Source organism: Oncorhynchus mykiss, chromosome 26, assembly GCF_013265735.2.
Source record: "Oncorhynchus mykiss isolate Arlee chromosome 26, USDA_OmykA_1.1, whole genome shotgun sequence".
NCBI lineage: Eukaryota > Metazoa > Chordata > Actinopteri > Salmoniformes > Salmonidae > Oncorhynchus > Oncorhynchus mykiss.
This window is the reverse complement of record NC_048590.1, coordinates 48,808,157-48,830,854: the sequence shown is the minus strand read 5'-3', so window position 1 is coordinate 48,830,854 and position 22,698 is coordinate 48,808,157. Positions and strand designations below refer to the sequence as shown.

The window sequence follows — 22,698 nt, the reverse complement described above, 5'->3', positions numbered from 1 at the left end:
ATGGGGTTCAGTTAGTGTGTATTGATGGGGTTCAGTTACTGTGTGTATTGATGGGGTTCAGTTACAGTGTGTGTTGATGGGGTTCAGTTAGTGTGTATTGATGAGGTTCAGTTACAGTGTGTATTGATGAGGTTCAGTTAGTGTGTATTGATGGGGTTCAGTTACAGTGTGTATTGATGGGGTTCAGTTAGTGTGTATTGATGGGGTTCAGTTAGTGTGTGTATTGATGGGGTTCAGTTACTGTGTGTATTGATGGGGTTCAGTTACAGTGTGTATTGATGGGGTTCACTTAGTGTGTGTATTGATGGGGTTCAGTTACAGTGTGTGTTGATGGGGTTCAGTTACAGTGTGTATTGATGGGGTTCAGTTACAGTGTGTATTGATGGGGTTCAGTTACAGTGTGTATTGATGGGGTTCAGTTAGTGTGTATTGATGGGGTTCAGTTACAGTGTGTGTTGATGGGGTTCAGTTACAGTGTGTGTTGATGGGGTTCAGTTACAGTGTGTATTGATGGGGTTCAGTTACAGTGTGTATTGATGGGGTTCAGTTAGTGTGTATTGATGGGGTTCAGTTAGTGTGTATTGATGGGGTTCAGTTAGTGTGTATTGATGGGGTTCAGTTAGTGTGTATTGATGGGGTTCAGTTAGTGTGTATTGATGGGGTTCAGTTAGTGTGTATTGATGGGGTTCAGTTACAGTGTGTATTGATGGGGTTCAGTTACAGTGTGTATTGATGGGGTTCAGTTACAGTGTGTATTGATGGGGTTCAGTTACAGTGTGTATTGATGGGGTTCAGTTACAGTGTGCATTGATGGGGTTCAGTTACAGTGTGTATTGATGGGGTTCAGTTACAGTGTGTATTGATGGGGTTCAGTTAGTGTGTATTGATGGGGTTCAGTTACAGTGTGTATTGATGGGGTTCAGTTACAGTGTGTATTGATGGGGTTCAGTTACAGTGTGTATTGATGGGGTTCAGTTAGTGTGTATTGATGGGGTTCAGTTACAGTGTGTATTGATGGGGTTCAGTTACAGTGTGTATTGATGGGGTTCAGTTACAGTGTGTATTGATGGGGTTCAGTTAGTGTGTATTGATGGGGTTCAGTTACAGTGTGTATTGATGGGGTTCAGTTACAGTGTGTATTGATGGGGTTCAGTTAGTGTGTATTGATGGGGTTCAGTTACAGTGTGTATTGATGGGGTTCAGTTACAGTGTGTATTGATGGGGTTCAGTTACAGTGTGTATTGATGGGGTTCAGTTACAGTGTGTATTGATGGGGTTCAGTTACAGTGTGTATTGATGGGGTTCAGTTACAGTGTGTATTGATGGGGTTCAGTTACAGTGTGTATTGATGGGGTTCAGTTACAGTGTGTATTGATGGGGTTCAGTTACAGTGTGTATTGATGGGGTTCAGTTACAGTGTGTATTGATGGGGTTCAGTTACAGTGTGTATTGATGGGGTTCAGTTACAGTGTGTATTGATGGGGTTCAGTTATAGTGTGTATTGATGGGGTTCAGTTACAGTGTGTATTGATGGGGTTCAGTTACAGTGTGTATTGATGGGGTTCAGTTACAGTGTGTATTGATGGGGTTCAATTACAGTGTGTATTGATGGGGTTCAGTTACAGTGTGTATTGATGGGGTTCAGTTAGTGTGTATTGATGGGGTTCAGTTACAGTGTGCATTGATGGGGTTCAGTTACAGTGTGTATTGATGGGGTTCAGTTACAGTGTGTATTGATGGGGTTCAGTTAGTGTGTATTGATGGGGTTCAGTTACAGTGTGTATTGATGGGGTTCAGTTACAGTGTGTATTGATGGGGTTCAGTTACAGTGTGTATTGATGGGGTTCAGTTAGTGTGTATTGATGGGGTTCAGTTACAGTGTGTATTGATGGGGTTCAGTTACAGTGTGTATTGATGGGGTTCAGTTACAGTGTGTATTGATGGGGTTCAGTTACAGTGTGTATTGATGGGTTCAGTTAGTGTGTATTGATGGGGTTCAGTTACAGTGTGTATTGATGGGGTTCAGTTACAGTGTGTATTGATGGGGTTCAGTTACAGTGTGTATTGATGTGGTTCAGTTAGTGTGTATTGATGGGGTTCAGTTACAGTGTGTATTGATGGGGTTCAGTTACAGTGTGTATTGATGGGGTTCAGTTAGTGTGTATTGATGGGGTTCAGTTACAGTGTGTATTGATGGGGTTCAGTTACAGTGTGTATTGATGGGGTTCAGTTACAGTGTGTATTGATGGGGTTCAGTTAGTGTGTATTGATGGGGTTCAGTTACAGTGTGTATTGATGGGGTTCAGTTACAGTGTGTATTGATGGGGTTCAGTTAGTGTGTATTGATGGGGTTCAGTTACAGTGTGTATTGATGGGGTTCAGTTACAGTGTGTATTGATGGGGTTCAGTTACAGTGTGTATTGATGGGGTTCAGTTACAGTGTGTATTGATGGGGTTCAGTTAGTGTGTATTGATGGGGTTCAGTTACAGTGTGTATTGATGGGGTTCAGTTACAGTGTGTATTGATGGGGTTCAGTTACAGTGTGTATTGATGGGGTTCAGTTACAGTGTGTATTGATGGGGTTCAGTTACAGTGTGTATTGATGGGGTTCAGTTACAGTGTGTATTGATGGGGTTCACTTAGTGTGTGTATTGATGGGGTTCAGTTACAGTGTGTATTGATGGGGTTCAGTTAGTGTGTATTGATGTGGTTCAGTTAGTGTGTATTGATGGGGTTCAGTTACAGTGTGTATTGATGTGGTTCAGTTAGTGTGTATTGATGGGGTTCAGTTACAGTGTGTATTGATGGGGTTCAGTTAGTGTGTATTGATGGGGTTCAGTTACAGTGTGTATTGATGGGGTTCAGTTACAGTGTGTATTGATGGGGTTCAGTTACAGTGTGTATTGATGGGGTTCAGTTAGTGTGTATTGATGGGGTTCAGTTACAGTGTGTATTGATGGGGTTCAGTTACAGTGTGTATTGATGGGGTTCAGTTAGTGTGTATTGATGGGGTTCAGTTACAGTGTGTATTGATGGGGTTCAGTTACAGTGTGTATTGATGGGGTTCAGTTACAGTGTGTATTGATGGGGTTCAGTTAGTGTGTATTGATGGGGTTCAGTTACAGTGTGTATTGATGGGGTTCAGTTACAGTGTGTATTGATGGGGTTCAGTTAGTGTGTATTGATGGGGTTCAGTTACAGTGTGTATTGATGGGGTTCAGTTACAGTGTGTATTGATGGGGTTCAGTTACAGTGTGTATTGATGGGGTTCAGTTACAGTGTGTATTGATGGGGTTCTGTTACAGTGTGTATTGATGGGGTTCAGTTAGTGTGTATTGATGGGGTTCAGTTACAGTGTGTATTGATGGGGTTCAGTTACAGTGTGTATTGATGGGGTTCAGTTACAGTGTGTATTGATGGGGTTCAGTTACAGTGTGTATTGATGGGGTTCAGTTACAGTGTGTATTGATGGGGTTCACTTAGTGTGTGTATTGATGGGGTTCAGTTACAGTGTGTATTGATGGGGTTCAGTTAGTGTGTATTGATGGGGTTCAGTTAGTGTGTATTGATGGGGTTCAGTTAGTGTGTATTGATGGGGTTCAGTTACAGTGTGTATTGATGGGGTTCAGTTAGTGTGTATTGATGGGGTTCAGTTAGTGTGTATTGATGGGGTTCAGTTACAGTGTGTATTGATGGGGTTCAGTTATAGTGTGTATTGATGGGGTTCAGTTACAGTGTGTATTGATGGGGTTCAGTTATAGTGTGTATTGATGGGGTTCAGTTAGTGTGTATTGATGGGGTTCAGTTACAGTGTGTATTGATGGGGTTCAGTTATAGTGTGTATTGATGGGGTTCAGTTACAGTGTGTATTGATGGGGTTCAGTTAGTGTGTATTGATGGGGTTCAGTTACAGTGTGTATTGATGGGGTTCAGTTATAGTGTGTATTGATGGGGTTCAGTTACAGTGTGTATTGATGGGGTTCAGTTAGTGTGTATTGGTGGGGTTCAGTTACAGTGTGTATTGATGGGGTTCAGTTATAGTGTGTATTGATGGGGTTCAGTTAGTGTGTATTGATGGGGTTCAGTTACAGTGTGTATTGATGGGGTTCAGTTAGTGTGTATTGATGGGGTTCAGTTACAGTGTGTATTGATGGGGTTCAGTTACAGTGTGTATTGATGGGGTTCAGTTAGTGTGTATTGATGGGGTTCAGTTACAGTGTGTATTGATGGGGTTCAGTTACAGTGTGTATTGATGGGGTTCAGTTATAGTGTGTATTGATGGGGTTCAGTTAGTGTGTATTGATGTGTCAGTGATGCATCTCTCTGGCCTCTATAGACTTTGTGCTTTGTAGCCTACTCTTCAATACATTTCATTATGGAGGCAATTGAATTATTCATATATCTGTGTGTCTGTGTCCAGGACCGCTCTGACCCTGGGCTGTGAGTATGGCTGTAAGGACGCGGTGGAGGTCCTTCTGAAGAGTGGCGCCGACGTGACGGCCGTGGACAGCTTTGGCCACGACTGTTTCCACTACGCCCGCCTCAGCAAGAACCAGGAGCTGGTCAGCCTTTTCAAGACCTACCTCGACAACGTCACCAAAGGTCAGAGCACGGCTGTGTCCCGATTTGACCTATGACCTATGCCCTAGGTACTCCTGTAGATGTGTTTTTCACCCTGTGTGAGGGCTGCCCTAGGTACTCCTGTAGATGTGTTTTTCACCCTGTGTGAGGGCTGCCCTAGGTACTCCTGTAGATGTGTTTTTCACCCTGTGTGAGGGCTGCCCTAGGTACTCCTGTAGATGTGTTTTTCACCCTGTGTGAGGGCTGCCCTAGGTACTCCTGTAGATGTGTTTTTCACCCTGTGTGAGGGCTGCCCTAGGTACTCCTGTAGATGTGTTTTTCACCCTGTGTGAGGGCTGCCCTGTGGACAAAAGGCCACATTTCATTTTCCTGTTGAAACCTTCAGCGATGTTCAAAACTGTGAAACCTGTTTCATCGACTTCAAATACTGTAATCATCGTCCATGTCTGGCAGGGAGAGGGAGGTTTTGGTGTTTTTCTGTGTCTTTCAAATGAGAACTCGATGTTTTCTTAGCCTCAGTAGGGGGGAGACAGGAGCAGCTAGCCCAGAATGAAGAGGTTCTGAGATGTTTCTATCTGCAGTGTAAGCTGTAACTCAGCCTGGTGCCTCAGAAATACAGAAACCACAGGAGACTGCAGAAAACACCCATTCTACCAGAATATCAAAATGAGAGCAAGGAAAAAGTAAAAATAACATGTCTATTGAAAACACTGGGTTAAAAAGTCACGCTGCAGAGAAAGTAAAGTTATTAACAGAATGAAATGGACTGGGGGAAATTTGCAGCAAAGGTGAAAAAAAGGATTGTGCTTTTTAGGGAAGGTAACCTGAGTTCAAGTGTGTCAGCATTCTTCTTTCAGAGGGAATTTAAGGTTGTTCATTTAGCGCGGCATGTGGCTTTGCAGAGTGTTTTAATGTGGGTTTTTATCAAGGCTATGTGAAATAGAGTACATAAAATGTCCCCAACAGATCCCCTTCATGTGAACTTTGTGTATGCATTTATCAAAGGTCCACTCAACTAGAACCCTAGGTGAAGGGGCCCCACTCAACTAGAACCCTAGGTAAAGGGCCCACTCAACTAGAACACTAGGTAAAGGGCCCACTCAACTAGAACCCTAGGTAAAGGGCCCACTCAACTAGAACCCTAGGTAAAGGGCCCACTCAACTAGAACAATAGGTAAAGGGCCCACTCAACTAGAACCCTAGGTAAAGGCCCCACTCAACTAGAACCCTGGGTGAAGGGCCCACTCAACTAGAACCCTAGGTAAAGGCCCCACTCAACTAGAACCCTGGGTGAAGGGCCCACTCAACTAGAACCCTGGGTAAAGGGCCCACTCAACTAGAACCCTGGGTAAAGGGGCCCCACTCAACTAGAACCCTAGGTAAAGGGCCCACTCAACTAGAACCCTAGGTAAAGGGCCCACTCAACTAGAACCCTAGGTAAAGGGCCCACTCAACTAGAACCCTGGGTAAAGGGCCCACTCAACTAGAACCCTGGGTAAAGGGCCCACTCAACTAGAACCCTAGGTAAAGGGGCCCACTCAACTAGATCCCTGGGTAAAGGGGCCCCACTCAACTAGAACCCTAGGTAAAGGGCCCACTCAACTAGAACCCTAGGTAAAGGGCCCACTCAACTAGAACCCTAGGTAAAGGGCCCACTCAACTAGAACCCTAGGTAAAGGGCCCACTCAACTAGAACCCTAGGTAAAGGGGCCCCACTCAACTAGAACCCTAGGTAAAGGGGCCCCACTCAACTAGAACCCTAGGTAAAGGGGCCCCACTCAACTAGAACCCTAGGTAAAGGGGCCCCACTCAACTAGAACCCTAGGTAAAGAGAACCCACTCAACTAGAACCCTAGGTAAAGGCCCCACTCAACTAGAACCCTAGGTAAAGAGAACCCACTCAACTAGAACCCTAGGTAAAGAGAACCCACTCAACTAGAACCCTAGGTAAAGGGGCCCCACTCAACTAGAACCCTAGGTAAAGGGGCCCCACTCAACTAGAACCCTAGGTAAAGGGGCCCCACTCAACTAGAACCCTAGGTAAAGGGGCCCCACTCAACTAGAACCCTAGGTAAAGGGGCCCCACTCAACTAGAACCCTAGGTAAAGGGGCCCCACTCAACTAGAACCCTAGGTAAAGGGGCCCCGCTCAACTAGAACCCTAGGTAAAGGGGCCCCGCTCAACTAGAACCCTAGGTAAAGGGGCCCCACTCAACTGGAACCCTAGGTAAAGGGGCCCCACTCAACTAGAACCCTAGGTAAAGGGGCCCCACTCAACTAGAACCCTAGGTAAAGGGCCCACTCAACTAGAACCCTAGGTAAAGGGGCCCCACTCAACTAGAACCCTAGGTAAATTGCATCTAATCAAATTCTACTCTTTAGCACTTTAGTCTACATTTGTCAGAAACTAGAATTGCCTGTTCTCCTAGTATCTGGTGCACCATCAGTCATTTACCCTACTTAACAATTATCTTGTTGTGGCAAATTGATGTCCTTGGTTTGTGGGAGGCGGCTTTAGATGGCTTCATCGGATTTCTCCCACACCTGTTGTTTGTTTTCACGCTCAGTGCTCATTTGAGATTGGTTTCTCATCAAGCCTTTAATCATCATTACTGTGGCATAATTGCTTTATTTTTTTTTGTTGCATAAAATCTTTGTGCCCGTGTGAAAGTACTGTCCTTGTATCACCTCATTTCAACTTCTCTCTTCAGTCTCCTGAAGACTTGGGGATGAGAAAACACATTGTATAGATTTAAATCATCAACGACATGAGTGACGGGCTGCTCTGACGTGTGTAAGCGGACCCGTTAATTGTTTCTCATCGTGTCCACAGCAAAAGAAGCTGCCAAGATGGAGCAGAAAAAGCGACAGGTAACATCGCATCGCTCACTTTAATCGCCAACCTTCACACTGATTTCTGTGCCCGGAGATTTAACTATCAGATTTAAAACTACACACATCTCCACAGACAATATCTCCTAGATCCTAGGGCAATGCCTCTCCTGCTGTGTTGCCCTTTGAGCTGTTGATTAGACTGTAGTTGTTATTGTTGAGCTGTATAGTAATCACTTGACATTTCTACTGTTATTTCCTCTGGGTGAATCCATTGTTGAAAAGGTGAGCCAGCTCATAGGCTTACCAAAAGTTTGACGTGAGCCCCATCAAGCAAATAGGATGGGTTTTTATTATTGATTCTGTTAACGCTTCCTCGTCAAGGCACTTCCTGGGTCATGTGTTCTGTATACATACATGGAGCGATAGACGATATCTGTGAGTTCTGAACAAGCCGATCCCAACAATACCACTTATGTTCAGTTTCTGCTCTATTGAATCTGACCACATTCACCACTCATTGATTTAATATTGAATCTGACCACATTCACCACTCATTGATTTAATATGGAATCTGACCACATTCACCACTCATTGATTTAATTTTGAATAGAGACGGTCACAAGTGTTTTTACAAAATCACTGTTGTGTTGAAGCTGTTTGCTTAATAGTGTATTACCATGCGGTAAACAGTGAGTTGTCATGTTTTACACTGTTTCCTGTGGAGGCCAAGTGACTCACACTCCGACATTCAGTTGGACATTACTGCCACCTAGTGACGAGATGGATAATCGCAGTTCATTCCCTAATGTAACTACCACCAGAGAAACTGTATATAAGGAAATCTCTTACCCTGCTACCACTAGCCATCAGCCCCCCCCCCCCCCCCCCCCCCTCCCGGTCCATCATGGCTAAATGATAACCTGTGTGTCCACAGCACTCAGTGGAGATGACTGAACAGGCCGAAGCCAACGTGAGGGTGAGTACAATTGTTTTTCTCTGCATATGTTCAATATTGAATTTGATAGGCCAGCTCCATTGAGTTTGACCTCGTAGTCCTTTGTGATGGACAGGGATGTAATTACCCGGTCTGAATGTATGAGGACATTAAGCAAGATGTACCCAGCAGTATATCGGGGAATATATAGGCTGGCCTGAGCATCAGCGTGACATGATTCTACAATGTCCAGGATAATTGAAGGTACTAGTGAATTTATATTTACTGTTGGATCTAATTAAACAGATCTATAGATGTTTTCAACTCAGTGGTTACTGTCCGCCCTGAGATTGGAATGTTGGGGGTTTGATCCCAGGTCAAGTCATACCAAAGACTCTAAAAAGGGACCTGATGCCGCTGTGTTTGGCACTCAGCATTAAGAAGATGGATTGGGGGTAAAGGCTTCCCAACTGAAACAATTTGGGAAGAATTTGTGCATATGTAATATTTTGTGCCATTTTTGTTAGTTTTGGACTTCGGTGAGGGTTTTTTCGGGCTGTTCGGGCACACAATGTTTTCTAGAGGCAAGCCAAGTTCGGAGTCAAGGTCTACGCCCCTTCGTCGGTGATTGGTCAACAGTAGGGGTTCTTCAAGGAGAGACGATTCGTTTTCATGCCCAATTTTTCATTGAGAAATATTGCACCAAACATCTTAGTTAGATGTTACATTTCCACGACTATGATTTTCTCGGCAAAAACGTCAAAATGAATTTCTCCAGGTATCTTCAGTAAGTGTATACTGGCTACGGCATCTCAAAATGAACAAACAGTACCATTGCTGCGTTTTTCTCATTTTTAAAGCGAATGTCTTTTAAGGGAGTATGCAAGCAACTCTCGTTCGGTTCGGGTTGCCGAGTTCAGCTAGGAGCCAGCCGAACAGAGGGATGCTGACGTGTTAAGGCCCTGTGACAGACTAGCATCCTGCCCAGCATCCTGTACATGTACTTCAAGCTGACTCATGCTACAGAAACATTTGATAGGATCCTGCCCTATGGGCTGTTCTGGCTTGGAGAAGGGTTACTTAAGAGATTTGTGTGATTTGACTTGTAAATGGATTGTGACTTCTAATGTTTGTCAGGACCTGGAGAGACAGAACGAGAGCCAGCAGGAGACTCTGAGGAAGTTTCACCTGGAGCAGAGGACTCTGATGGACAAGGTCAAACTACTGCAGCAGCAGCTCAGCCAGGTACACACACACACACACAGTAGTGTAGACAACTTCTTGACTAACACGGAAAGTCACTGAGAGGGGAATCAAACACAGTTTGTGCTTCAAGAGAAACATAAGAACTTGGACGGTGACAGGCACTATATATGGTAATGAGTTGTTTGTCAAACCCTCTGATACTTAACTTGTAATCCTCTATATCCTGTGCAGGAAAAACATACAGTGGAATGCATCCATAAAGAGGTGAGGACAGCCACACAACTCAATTGTTTGGGGTGGGAAGAAAAAATGGAACATTTTACCTATAGATTAGAGTTGAATTAGCATGCCTGTTTGTTTGTGGGTGTTTGTGAGAATGTGGAAATATTTGATTGGATACCAGGCCATAGCTGTATTCATCTGAAAGTTATCGTCCTCAAATGCAACTAAAGTTGTCAGGCTGTTGATCTGTTCTAAAGCTCCACGTTGTGTTTGTGCTGAATTAGAGGGAACAGCTGAAGCTCTTACTGAGTGCCAAAGACAGGGAGGAGGGGGCTCGGGCCCCAGAGACCGTCAAGGTTCAGCTCAGGAGCCACATGGTGAGGGACCACAGCCAAATGCCAAACCTGCTACAGCATCTGAAATCATCATGGGGTTTTACATAATAATAATACTACTAAGAGCTCTTGCTCAGGTTGTCTAAGGTTGTGCGTGAATGTGAACATACTGTATGTTCTATGTGTTTTCAGGGGGACTACTCTGGCCAGTCTGTTATCAAAGGTGAGGGAGCTCTCTTTAAATGTGAGATATCAGAGGATAAGAGATCCAATCAGAGGATCTGAATTTAAAAAAAATACCTCTTCTGAATCATCTCCGTATTTGTTCTGGCAGGAAAAGACAATGTCCTCGTCAAACAATCTCACAGCCTGGATTCAGCGCAGGTAAACCTGACTTTTTCGTTTTTCTAGAGCATTATGGACCGCAATGACAAGGAAACTCATGAAGTATGAAAAACACGCAGACCACATCTGCTGTGTATTCTAGTCCAGTCAGCAACCATGAGCTTATCAGCTCTCTGACAGCCAAATAAACGGCTGAATTCTCATTTCGTCCTGTCAGCTGTTTGCCCCCCAGCAAATGAGAGATTTATTCTCTTAAACCACTGCAGGTATTTTTTAGATTTTGGGCTCAACTTTTAAATTGATATTTTTTTATCCTATTGTAGCCTTCACATCTTCTCAGTATTCTCGTGTCGCTATAGTGGAACTGACTCTCATTGCAAAGCCAATATTGGACTGACACTGCTGTGAGTGAGAAATAGGTGTGCGAAGTGTATGTAAATTGCACAATCATTCCACACACATGAAACTTTTGTTCCTGCTGTAGGTGCTGCAGTCGTCCGGTCTTTCACACTCACTGTCCCGTCCCCTGGAGCTTGCGGGACGTCCTGGCGTGGGCTGGGACCCAGTCGAAGAGGTGGAGGCCCTGCGGCGCGAGCTGGAGACGGTGAGGAGGCGGCAGCAGACTGCCGAGGAAGAGGCTCTTCGCCTGCAGGCGGCACTGGCCCGCAAAAGCCAGGAGTGCCAAGAGCTGGTCCAGAGCCGGGAGACCATCCAACGGCAGGCAGACCGGCAGGTCCAGGAGCTGGAGGAGGCACTGGGGGATGTCCAGAAGAGGATGTTGGATTCTGAAGCCAAGGTCAAGCAGCTCCAGGCCCACGTGGTGGCGGTCAAGGAGCACCTAGGAGGCCAGGCGGCCGACGAGCTCCGTGCCCAGCTCCACGATGTCAAGGCCAAGTACGAGGGCGCCTCGGCCGAGGTGGGGCGCGTGCGTAACCACCTGAAGCAGAGTGAGAAGGCCCTGGAAGAGTACAAGAGCAGCGAGGGCCAGCTGGCGGTGGAGGCAGAGCGGCTGGGCCTGGAGCTGACCGCCTTGCGGGAGGAGCGGGATGAGCTGGCAGAGGCTGTGCTGGACATGGAGGCCCTCATTAAGGAGACCCGGGCACGGCAGGGAGAGAAGGTTGTGCCGGCAGAGAAGTTTGACAACATGAAGAACCTGCTGAGCAATGCGGTGGATGAGAAGGAGCGTCAGCTGGCAGAGCTGCGGGAGGACTATGACCGTGTGCTGGAGGAGGTGGCTGAGCTACACAGGGAAATGGACAGCCAGCAAACCCAGGCCGGGACAGGGGCGGTCCCCCTGCAGGAGCATGAGAGGATGAGGACGACCCTGGAGGAACAGAGTTCCTCCATGAAGAGGAGGCTGGCGGACATAACTGCCAAGAGCCAGGCACTGATCCGCCAGGTAGAGGAGAGCGAGGAGGAGCGGGAGATGCTCCAGGAGCAGCTGGAGGAGCTCAACAGCAGGGTGGAGGCTAACTTCATCCCCCTCAAGGCCCATGAAGAGGCCAAGAGCGCCCTGGAGAGAGCTGTGGAGGAGCTGGAAGAGAGGCTGGTGGAGGCCGCAGAAAGGAACGGCCAGGCCGAGGTGCAGATCCAGAGGCTACAAACGGAGAGGGTCACCCTGTGTGAGAGCGTCACTAGCCTACAGAGCGCTACCGTGCCCTCTGAGAAGTTCCGGAGCGAAGTGGGTGCCTTGAATGCTCGCAACGCTGAACTGGTGAAGGAACTGGAAGTGCTCCAGAAGAGGTTTGAAGAGAGAGAGAAGGAGCTGGCCCAGGTCACTGCCAAGAACCAGTCTCTGAAACAGAGCCTAAATGGAGAGTACGTGTCCAGAGAGAAACATGAGCAAGTGAATTCGGAGCTGAGTGCTGCTTTGGAGAAAGCCAAGGCTGAGCTCTCCAAAGTGGAGAAGGAGAGCAAAGAAAGTGAGGAAGAGTTGCAGAAGGTGAAAGAGGGTAGTGCAGAGTTGAAAGAGAAGCTGGAGAATGTTCAGGTGATGATAGAAAATGACTATGTGTGCCTTATAGACCATGAAGCTGTAAGGGTTAAGTTGAGCAATGCTGTTGTTGAGGCGGAGCATCGTGCCAAAGAGGCGTTGGCAAGCTACCAGTCTGCCCAAGATGGGACAGTAAAGCTTCACCAAGAAATGGAGGCGCAGAAGAAAGAACTAGATACTATCCAGGAAGCTATCCAGGCCAAGTTTGTTCCGTTGACTGCCATAGAGGAAAGGGAGAACTCCTACAACACCAAGCTGAAAGACTTGACAGGAAAGCTCTCGGAGATGCAAGAGAAGTACAACCAGGAGAAGTTGGAGGGGGAACGTCACAAGCACGAGAAAGAGAAACTGAAAGTGCAGATGGAGTCTGTGCAGCAGAGAATGGAGACAGGCTTTGTCGCCAGTGAAAAGCACAAGGAGGTGGAAGATGAGTACAGGGGTAAAATGGAGGAGCTGACGCTGAGGTTGGTAGACCTGGAGCAGCAGTACAAAGACGTGACTGTGCAGAGGGCCGAGCTGGAGGAGCAGAACGCCCTGTGTAACACTGACATCCAGAGCCTGCAGCAGCGCCTGGAATCCGAGTCAACCCGGCTGGAACACTATGAGGCCGAGCACCAGGCCCTGAGGGACACCATCCACGAAGCCCAGGACGAGTGCCAGAAAGCCAGGGAGGCTCAGCGTGGGGAGGCCCAGAGAGCCTGCGCCTTGGAGAAGGAGCTCCAGCGATGCTCCGGGGACCAGGCCGTCCTCCTGCAGCAGCATGCTCAGGCCAAGGAGGCCCTGGAGGGGCAGGTGGCCCAGCTACTTGCTTCCCTTCGCCAGGAGCAGGAGACCAGCGACCAGAGGGCCCAGAACGTGGCAGCCCTGCAGTCAGAGCTGCTCCGGGCCACCCAGGCCCTGGACGAACTTGGAGGAAGAGAGGACCAGTTAAGCCAGCTGAAGGCCGAGAAGCAGCGTCTGCAGGAAGAGACAGCGGCGTTGGGGGAGAGGCTATCTGGGCTGGCGGAGCAGTGCGAGGTGCTCCACCATGAGGTGGCCCAGGCCAGGGAGGACGAGGGCAGGGCCAGAGAGGACAAGTCCAGGGCCAGGGTGGAAACTGAGGCCCTGCAGGAGAAGAGCAACACCATGGATAAGGAGATCCGGGAGCTGAAGGAGAGGTACGAGGAGTCGCTCAGCACCATCGGGGAGTTTCAGAGGAGGATCCAGATGTCGGCGGAGCAGACAGAGGTCAAAGACAAAAAGGTAGGAGAAATATTCTGCATTGAATTGTCGGCCATTTTTAATATGAATAAAATCAACATAAATGTGCAGTTCCAGCCAAAAGTTGACACACCTACTCATTCAAGGGTTTTTCTTTATTTCTACAATTTTCTACATTGAAAAAAAGCGGTCATCAAGGTAAAGGGTGGCTACTTCGAAGAATCTCAAATACATTTTGATTTGTTTAACACTTTTTTGGTTACTACATGATTCCATATGTGATATTTCATAGTTTTGATGTCTTCACTATTATTCTACAATGTAGAAAATAGTAAAAAAAATAATAACTCTGGAATGAGTTGGTGTCTCAACTTTTGACTGGTACTATATATGGTAAAAGTACGGTAGTATTTACATTTGGTAAGATCTCAAATTCTCAGTTTTTAGTTCTGTTAAGAAGTTTGGCAGGCAATACTTTGGTCCGTTGATATGAGGTTTTCTAAATATGTAGATGGTTATGTGTGTTCTGGTGCTAACAGCTTTGTGTGTTTCAGATCAGCGAGCTGCTGACGGACGTGGAGAGACTGAAGCAGGCCCTCAATGGTCTGTCCCAGCTGGCGTACGCTGGCAACGCTGCACCCAATAAGAGACAGATGCAGCACATAGACACACTCCAGGCCCAGATCAAGAGCCTGCAGCAGCAGCTGGCTGTGAGTGTGTATATATATATTTATATACATACACACAGAATATACCTGTAGATTTTTAAAACTTGTCAGGGATGACACAAAGTAAATGACTTATTTCTGTTGTGGTCCCTTACGTTGTGTGAAGCTGTAACAATTGACCTTCCTACATAGTGTACATGATTGTATTGACATTTTATACTCATGACAGACGATGACCTATAACATGGTGTCATGTCAATACGCTGCACTAACACCATAATCAGTCACTCGGTACTCTCTGGCTCCCAAACATAATGAGCCTCGTTAGTAGGGACGAAAGCATTTTTTCAGTCCAGCGTTAGTTACCGATAATGGGATGTTATTATCTTCGTTAATTACCTTGATGACATGGAGGTTTGGTCCAGACATGATTGATCCTCCTCCCACAGTGAGTTAGTGGATATGAACCGTTTCCCTGTGGATATATCAGTACATCAGAAAGAACATCTGTGTCAGTGCTCTTACAGTGCAAACCAAAGACTATTTGTCTGTCGTATAATTACAGTAACACTCTCGCTGTGTGGCTATTACCGCCGATTTACCGCTGAGCTGGAAACGATGCGAGACTCCACAAAACATTTGTCTGTGCACCTGATTTTCAAGGACGACCTCTGCCTTCCTCTCTGTCAGCTCGCTCTGAGCCTTTGAAATGATGGAGGCAGAGAATGAACTGGTGTACTTTTTTTTGAAGTCGTGTCTAGCGGCTAGCCAGAACCCAGATGAAAAGAAAATGAGGTCCATATTAGAATCCTGAGAACGTCATTACTCATGCTCTCATGTGAACCCACGGTCGGGGCCACGTTTTCATTTGGAGTTCGCTCTCTTGGCTCTTTCGTTCGATGTTGGCAGTCTTCAGGAAAATATGGATGCCATCTATTTTTTTGCTGTGAAAGACGGGCGTATTTCAGAGGTGCATGGTAAGGTGGAGCCAGGCAGGCGGAGTCCCTTTGTGTAATGTCTGCCAGGTCAACCCATAGTGGGCCTGTACTCATCACATCACATCTCTCTCTCTCTCCCTCTCTCTCCCTCTCTCACTCTCACTCTTACTCTCTCTCTTCTCTCTCTTCCCCTCTCCATCTCTCTTCCCCTCTCCCTCCTCTCTCTCCCCCTCTCTCTCTCTCTCTTCCCCTCTCCCTCCTCTCTCTCCCCCTCTCTCTTCACAGGATGCTGAGAGTCAACACAGAGAGGTGGTTTCAATTTATAGAACTCATCTCCTCAGTGCAGCACAGGTCAGTATGTGTTTCTTTTAGTCATTTGTTTCTAGTTACAGTAAAATATAACACTCCAGCCTCCCTGGCATCTCTGGCATTTTTGTTGCCCAGCAAATTCCTGAAGGCAAATAATATATCTGAAAATATGTGATTGTTGATACGATAGTGTCCTAAATGTCAGAGGCTGACGACACCAGTAAGACTGGCCCGTAGCCCACACTGCTGACGACACCAGTAAGACTCTCCCGTAGCCCACACTGCTGACGACCCCAGTAAGACTGGTCCATAGCCCACACTGCTGACGACCCCAGTAAGACTGGTCCATAGCCCACACTGCTGACGACCCCAGTAAGACTGGCCCATAGCCCACACTGCTGACGACCCCAGTAAGACTGGCCCATAGCCCACACTGCTGATGACACCAGTAAGACTCTCACGTAGCCCACACTGCTGAAGACACCAGTAAGACTGGCCCATAGCCCACACTGCTGACGACACCAGTAAGACTGTCCCATAGCCCACACTGCTGACGACACCAGTAGACTGGCCCATAGCCCACACTGCTGATGACACCAGTAGACTGGCCCATAGCCCACACTGCTGACGTCACCAGTAAGACTCTCACGTAGCCCACACTGCTGAAGACACCAGTAAGATTGGCCCGTAGCCCACACTGCTGACGACACCAGTAAGACTCTCACGTAGCCCACACTGCTGACGACACCAGTAAGACTGGCCCATAGCCCACACTGCTGACGACACCAGTAAGACTGTCCCATAGCCCACACTGCTGACGACACCAGTAAGACTGGCCCATAGCCCACACTGCTGACGACACCAGTAAGACTGGCCCATAGCCCACACTGCTGACGATCTCAGTAAGACTGGCCCATAGCCAACACTGCTGACGACACCAGTAAGACTGGCCCATAGCCCACACTGCTGACGACCCCAGTAAGACTGGCCCATAGCCCACATTGCTGACGACCCCAGTAAGACTGGCCCATAGCCAACACTGCTGACGACCCCAGTAAGACTGGCCCATAGCCCACACTGCTGACGAGCCCAGTAAGACTGGCCCATAGCCCACACTGCTGACGACCCCAGTAAGTCTGGCCCATAGCCCACACTGCTGACGACCCCAGTAAGTCTGGCCCATAGCCCACACTGCTGACGACCCCAGTAAGACTGGCCCTTAGCCCACACTGCTGACGACACCAGTAAGTCTGGCCCATAGCCCACACTGCTGACATAACTGTGAAATAGGGAACCAGTGGATGATCTCAAACCGTTGTTGTTTCTCCCAGGGCCACATGGATGAGGACGTCCAAGCCGCCCTGCTGCAGATCATCCGCATGAGACAGGAGTTTGTCTGCTAAAAGTCCATTCAGCAACAACAAAACACAACACGCTGACTCAAATTCACCGTTCACACAGCCCCAGCTACAGAGCACCCCCCCCGCTGTGGCCCCTGTGGGCGCCTGGCGTGTGAGAGTGTGTGTTGGGATTGTGTGTGTCTGTGTGGGAAGAGATCCATGTTAGTAGTCAAACAAAATCCTCCCTATATGTCTAGATTGGTTTGTGTGTTTCAACAGAACTAAGACCAAGTGTTGTGGATGGACATAGATATACAGTAGATATACGGTAGATAGAGAGGGTAAGGGTAGACGATGGGTTGTACCTTAGCTAGGTGGATAAACCTCAGCATAGGTGATGACTCAGTGGGATACTGTAGCTGCTGACCAATAGAATGTACTAATGTCCTTTGAAAACATGAGCATGACGAACTGCCTATGCAGGCCTTTCTCTTCCTGACTACTCTGTTAAGGCTCCATGAAACAGGATATTCAATGCCTAGCTGGCAAGTCTCTGAAAGGAAGCTCTTCTTAGATGGAATGTATGTAAATCTCCTCTAGGACTGTATGGGTTTAGCATGATGTTGGGTCTTGTGTGGGAGGTGTGGTGTGGTGATTGGCCTCTGCTTAGATGATCCTCCTGACGTCGCAGCAGTGAAACGGATCTGAAAACGCAAGCAGCAAAGTCCGCTGTTAACTCACATTCCCCCGTGGCGATCGACTCCCGCCCGACTTTCGTCTTCATCTTTTGAGGTTCTACGGTGAATTCTAGAACCATGCCCTGGTCATTTCAAACAGGAACCCCCTGAAGTTACCTACTCATTCAGTTTGGGAGCAGGACTCCTCCATTTTGGGGCATTGGCCACAGCGACTGTTTCCCTAAAGGTCCAAACTTTATCTTGATTCTTTTCACTGAATCGTAAACTCCTCAAGCAGTCTCTTTAAGCCATTGACCCCACACAAACAAGGTGAATGTGGAGCTCTGCACATTCTGGATTTGACTCGAGGAGTGTTTGCAAACAACACTGTAGCCCAATCTTAAGACGAACCCCTACCATGAACCTTAACCCCTACCATTATGGTGGTCACAGATCTGAAGGAACAGGATAGGTTTAAGACTGTGACTCTATCAGGGCAGCCTACATGTTGATGACTTGAAGCAATCTGCATATTGCTTACACCTATCCAGTCCCCCTTCAGATCGGCAAAAACACACCAGAGAGTTAGAGGCTGGGAGTGTTGGACAGGGGTTCTAGAAAAGGGCCTTGGCTGTGTCCTAGTGTTTGCGGTGCAGCGTCTCCTGTTGCTGGAGCGAGAGTGCCCTCTAGTGGGGAGACTTGGCAGGCCAAGTTGACTGATGTATTAATTTGACTAGTGTTTTGTTGTTGTTGTCTTGTCGTGGTTCATTTTAGTGGTCTCTGAGAGTGGAGCAAGTCTCTTGTGCCTTTAAACTGATATCTTTTTCATGGCTTTGTACTACTTTGATTAATAAACAACGTTGGTGTAACAATGAAATTCAGCAGGTCTGGAGTAGAAAGACACAGGACACCCTTTAGGGGAACAGTTAGGATGTCATTCTGTAGGGATACTACGAATCCCTCTATTTATATGGATTGAGAAGTCTAAGGTTGCGTCTGAAATGGCACGCTATTCACTATATAGTGCACTGCTTTTGACCAGGAGGTCTAAAGTAGTCCACTGTGTAGTAGGGAATAGGGCTCCGTTTGGAACACGCGTGTTGCTAAGCGTAACAATATGAAGAAGCTCAGTGATGCTTTTGTCTTTTGTCTAACATGCTTTGCAAAGCATATAGAAATGTATATTAATCCGTTTCATACTAAATCCTCTATATACTACTGCTGTAACACAATGATCTAAAATGTCATTTCTGAAATGAACATAAAACAGATTCATTTAAAATTAGGTTCTTTTTTAAAAAATGTTAATATCGAGGATCATGAAATAAATCTTGTCTCCAATAACAGAATTTACAAGTTGAATACAGTTGTTTTAAATCTAGACCAATATGTTGAAATTGGTTGTTTTTCTTTTTTCTTCTTGTATTTTGTTTGTGAATTAGTGTTAAAAACATAAATAAAAGTCCCTAACTTAGAGAGATGTCTTGTTGATTTCCTTCCTGCACACAATATGAAGACACAATACGATGCTTCAATATACCTGGTGATGGTAATGTAATGATTTCCAGCCAGCACAGTACGGGTTTGGGTCGGCCCTATAGTGGGAATCAGTCAGCACAGTACGGGTTTGGGTCGGCCCTATAGTGGGAATCAGTCAGCACAGTAAGGGTTTGGGTCGGCCCTATAGTGGGAATCAGTCAGCACAATACGGTTTGGGTCGGCCCTATAGTGGGAATCAGTCTGTACGGTTTGGGTCGGCCCTATAGTGGGAATCAGTCAGCACAGTACGGTTTGGGTCGGCCCTATAGTGGGAATCAGTCAGCACAGTACGGTTTGGGTCGGCCCTATATTGGGAATCAGTCAGCACAGTACGGTTTGGGTCGGCCCTAAGTGGGAATCAGTCAGCACAGTACGGTTTGGGTCGGCCCTATAGTGGGAATCAGTCTGTACGGTTTGGGTCGGCCCTATAGTGGGAATCAGTCAGCACAGTACGGTTTGGGTCGGCCCTATATTGGGAATCAGTCAGCACAGTACGGTTTGGGTCGGCCCTAAGTGGGAATCAGTCAGCACAGTACGGTTTGGGTCGGCCCTATAGTGGGAATCAGTCAGCACAGTACGGTTTGGGTCGGCCCTATAATGGGAATCAGTCAGCACAGTACGGTTTGGGTCAGCCCTATAGTGGGAATCAGTCAGCACAGTACGGTTTGGGTCGGCCCTATAGTGGGAATCAGTCAGCACAGTACGGGTTTGGGTCGGCCCTATAGTGGGAATCAGTCAGCACAGTAAGGGTTTGGGTCGGCCCTATAGTGGGAATCAGTCAGCACAGTACGGTTTGGGTCAGCCTTATAGTGGGAATCAGCCAGCACAGTAAGGGTTTGGGTCGGTCCTATAGTGGGAATCAGTCAGCACAGTAGGGGTTTGGGTCGGCCCTATAGTGGGAATCAGTCAGCACAGTACGGTTTGGGTCGGCCCTATAGTGGGAATCAGCCAGCACAGTACGGTTTGGGTCGGCCCTATAGTGGGAATCAGTCAGCACAGTACGGGCTTGGGTCGGCCCTATAGTGGGAATCAGTCAGCACAGTACGGTTTGGGTCGGCCCTATAGTGGGAATCAGCCAGCACAGTACGGTTTGGGTCGGCCCTATAGTGGGAATCAGTCAGCACAGTAAGGGTTTGGGTCGGCCCTATAGTGGGAATCAGTCAGCACAGTACGGTTTGGGTCGGCCCTATAGTGGGAATCAGTCAGCACAGTACGGGCTTGGGTCGGCCCTATAATGGGAATCAGTCAGCACAGTACGGTTTGGGTCGGCCCTATAGTGGGAATCAGTCAGCACAGTACGGGCTTAGGTCGGCCCTATAATGGGAATCAGCCAGTCAGCACAGTACAGGTTTGGGTCGGCCCTATAATGGGAAGCAGCCAGTCAGCACAGTACGGTTTGGGTCGGCCCTATAATGGGAATCAGTCAGCACAGTACGGTTTGGGTCGGCCCTATAGTGGGAATCAGCCAGCACAGTACGGTTTGGGTCGGCACTATAGTGGGAATCAGTCAGCACAGTACGGGCTTGGGTCGGCCCTATAGTGGGAATCAGTCAGCACAGTACGGGCTTGGGTCGGCCCTATAATGGGAATCAGCCAGTCAGCACAGTACAGGTTTGGGTCGGCCCTATAATGGGAAGCAGCCAGTCAGCACAGTACGGGTTTGGGTCGGCCCTATAGTGGGAATCAGCCAGTCAGCACAGTACGGGTTTGGGTCGGCCCTATAGTGGGAATCAGCCAGCACAGTACGGTTTGGGTCGGCCCTATAGTGGGAATCAGTCAGCACAGTAAGGGTTTGGGTCGGCCCTATAGTGGGAATCAGTCAGCACAGTACGGTTTGGGTCGGCCCTATAGTGGGAATCAGCCAGCACAGTACGGTTTGGGTCGGCCCTATAGTGGGAATCAGTCAGCACAGTAAGGGTTTGGGTCGGCCCTATAGTGGGAATCAGTCAGCACAGTACGGTTTGGGTCGGCCCTATAGTGGGAATCAGTCAGCACAGTACGGGCTTGGGTCGGCCCTATAATGGGAATCAGTCAGCACAGTACGGTTTGGGTCGGCCCTATAGTGGGAATCAGTCAGCACAGTACGGGCTTAGGTCGGCCCTATAATGGGAAGCAGCCAGTCAGCACAGTACGGGTTTGGGTCGGCCCTATAATGGGAATCAGTCAGCACAGTACGGTTTGGGTCGGCCCTATAGTGGGAATCAGTCAGCACAGTAAGGGTTTGGGTCGGCCCTATAGTGGGAATCAGTCAGCACAGTACGGTTTGGGTCGGCCCTATAGTGGGAATCAGCCAGCACAGTACGGTTTGGGTCGGCACTATAGTGGGAATCAGTCAGCACAGTACGGGCTTGGGTCGGCCCTATAGTGGGAATCAGTCAGCACAGTACGGGCTTGGGTCGGCCCTATAATGGGAATCAGCCAGTCAGCACAGTACAGGTTTGGGTCGGCCCTATAATGGGAATCAGTCAGCACAGTACGGTTTGGGTCGGCCCTATAGTGGGAATCAGCCAGCACAGTACGGTTTGGGTCGGCACTATAGTGGGAATCAGTCAGCACAGTACGGGCTTGGGTCGGCCCTATAGTGGGAATCAGCCAGTCAGCACAGTACGGGCTTGGGTCGGCCCTATAATGGGAAGCAGCCAGTCAGCACAGTACGGGTTTGGGTCGGCCCTATAATGGGAAGCAGCCAGTCAGCACAGTACGGGTTTGGGTCGGCCCTATAGTGGGAAGCAGCCAGTCAGCACAGTACATATCACATTTACGTAAGTAATCAGACCCTTTTCTCAGTGTTGAAGCACCTTTGGCAGCGATTTCAGCCTAGAGTCTTCTTGAGTATGACCCTACAAGCTTGGCACACCTGTATTTGGGGAGTTTCTCCCATTCTTCTCTGCAGATCCAATCAAACACTGTCAGGTTGGATGAAGAGCGTCGCTGCGCAACTATTTTCAGGTCTCTCCAGAGATGTTCGATCGGGTTCAAGTCCAGCCTTGGCTGGGTCAATCAAGGACATTCAGAGACTTTTCCCGAAGCCACTCCTGCGTTGTCTTGGCTATGTGTTTAGGGTCGTTGTCCTGTTGGAAGGGGAACCTTTGCCCCAGTCTGAGGTCCTGAGCGCTCTGGAGCAGGTTTTCATCAAGGATCTCTGTACTTTTCTCCATTCATCTTTCCCTCAATCCTGACTAGTCTCCCCGTCTCTGCCGCTGAAAAACCTCCCCACAGCATGATGCTGTCACCACCATGCTTCACCGTAGGGATAATGCCAGGTTTCCTACAGATGTGACACTTGGCATTCAGGCGAGGAGTTCGATCTGGTTTTCATCAGACCTGAGAATCTTGTTTCTCATGGTCTGAGAGTCCTTTGGCAAACTCCAAGCGGGGTGTTATGTGCCTTTTTACTGAGGATTGGCTTCCATCTGGCCACTCTACCATAAATGCCTGATTGATGAAGTGCTGCAGAGATAGTTGTCCTTCTGTAAGTTTCTCCCATCTCCACAGAGGGTCTCTAGAACTCTGTCAGAGTGACCATCTGATTCTTGGTCACCTCCCTGATCAAGGCCCTTCTCCCCCGATTGCTCA

General features: G+C 47.9%; 1 protein-coding gene across 1 annotated transcript in view; it reads left to right on the top strand.

Moving 5' to 3' along the window:
* Positions 1 to 19,059, top strand: part of LOC118944539 (uveal autoantigen with coiled-coil domains and ankyrin repeats-like) — an 81,916-nt gene extending 62,857 nt beyond the window's left edge. Inside the window, exons 8-19 of the mRNA XM_036964467.1 lie at positions 4,422 to 4,603; positions 7,415 to 7,452; positions 8,351 to 8,392; positions 9,488 to 9,595; positions 9,788 to 9,820; positions 10,063 to 10,155; positions 10,306 to 10,336; positions 10,448 to 10,497; positions 10,943 to 13,693; positions 14,206 to 14,361; positions 15,543 to 15,608; positions 16,898 to 19,059. Coding sequence (XP_036820362.1) covers positions 4,422 to 4,603; positions 7,415 to 7,452; positions 8,351 to 8,392; positions 9,488 to 9,595; positions 9,788 to 9,820; positions 10,063 to 10,155; positions 10,306 to 10,336; positions 10,448 to 10,497; positions 10,943 to 13,693; positions 14,206 to 14,361; positions 15,543 to 15,608; positions 16,898 to 16,969 — 3,622 coding nt within the window. The 3' untranslated portion in view covers positions 16,970 to 19,059. The remainder of the gene's footprint in view (positions 1 to 4,421; positions 4,604 to 7,414; positions 7,453 to 8,350; positions 8,393 to 9,487; positions 9,596 to 9,787; positions 9,821 to 10,062; positions 10,156 to 10,305; positions 10,337 to 10,447; positions 10,498 to 10,942; positions 13,694 to 14,205; positions 14,362 to 15,542; positions 15,609 to 16,897) is intronic.
* Positions 19,060 to 22,698: the final 3,639 nt, after the last annotated feature.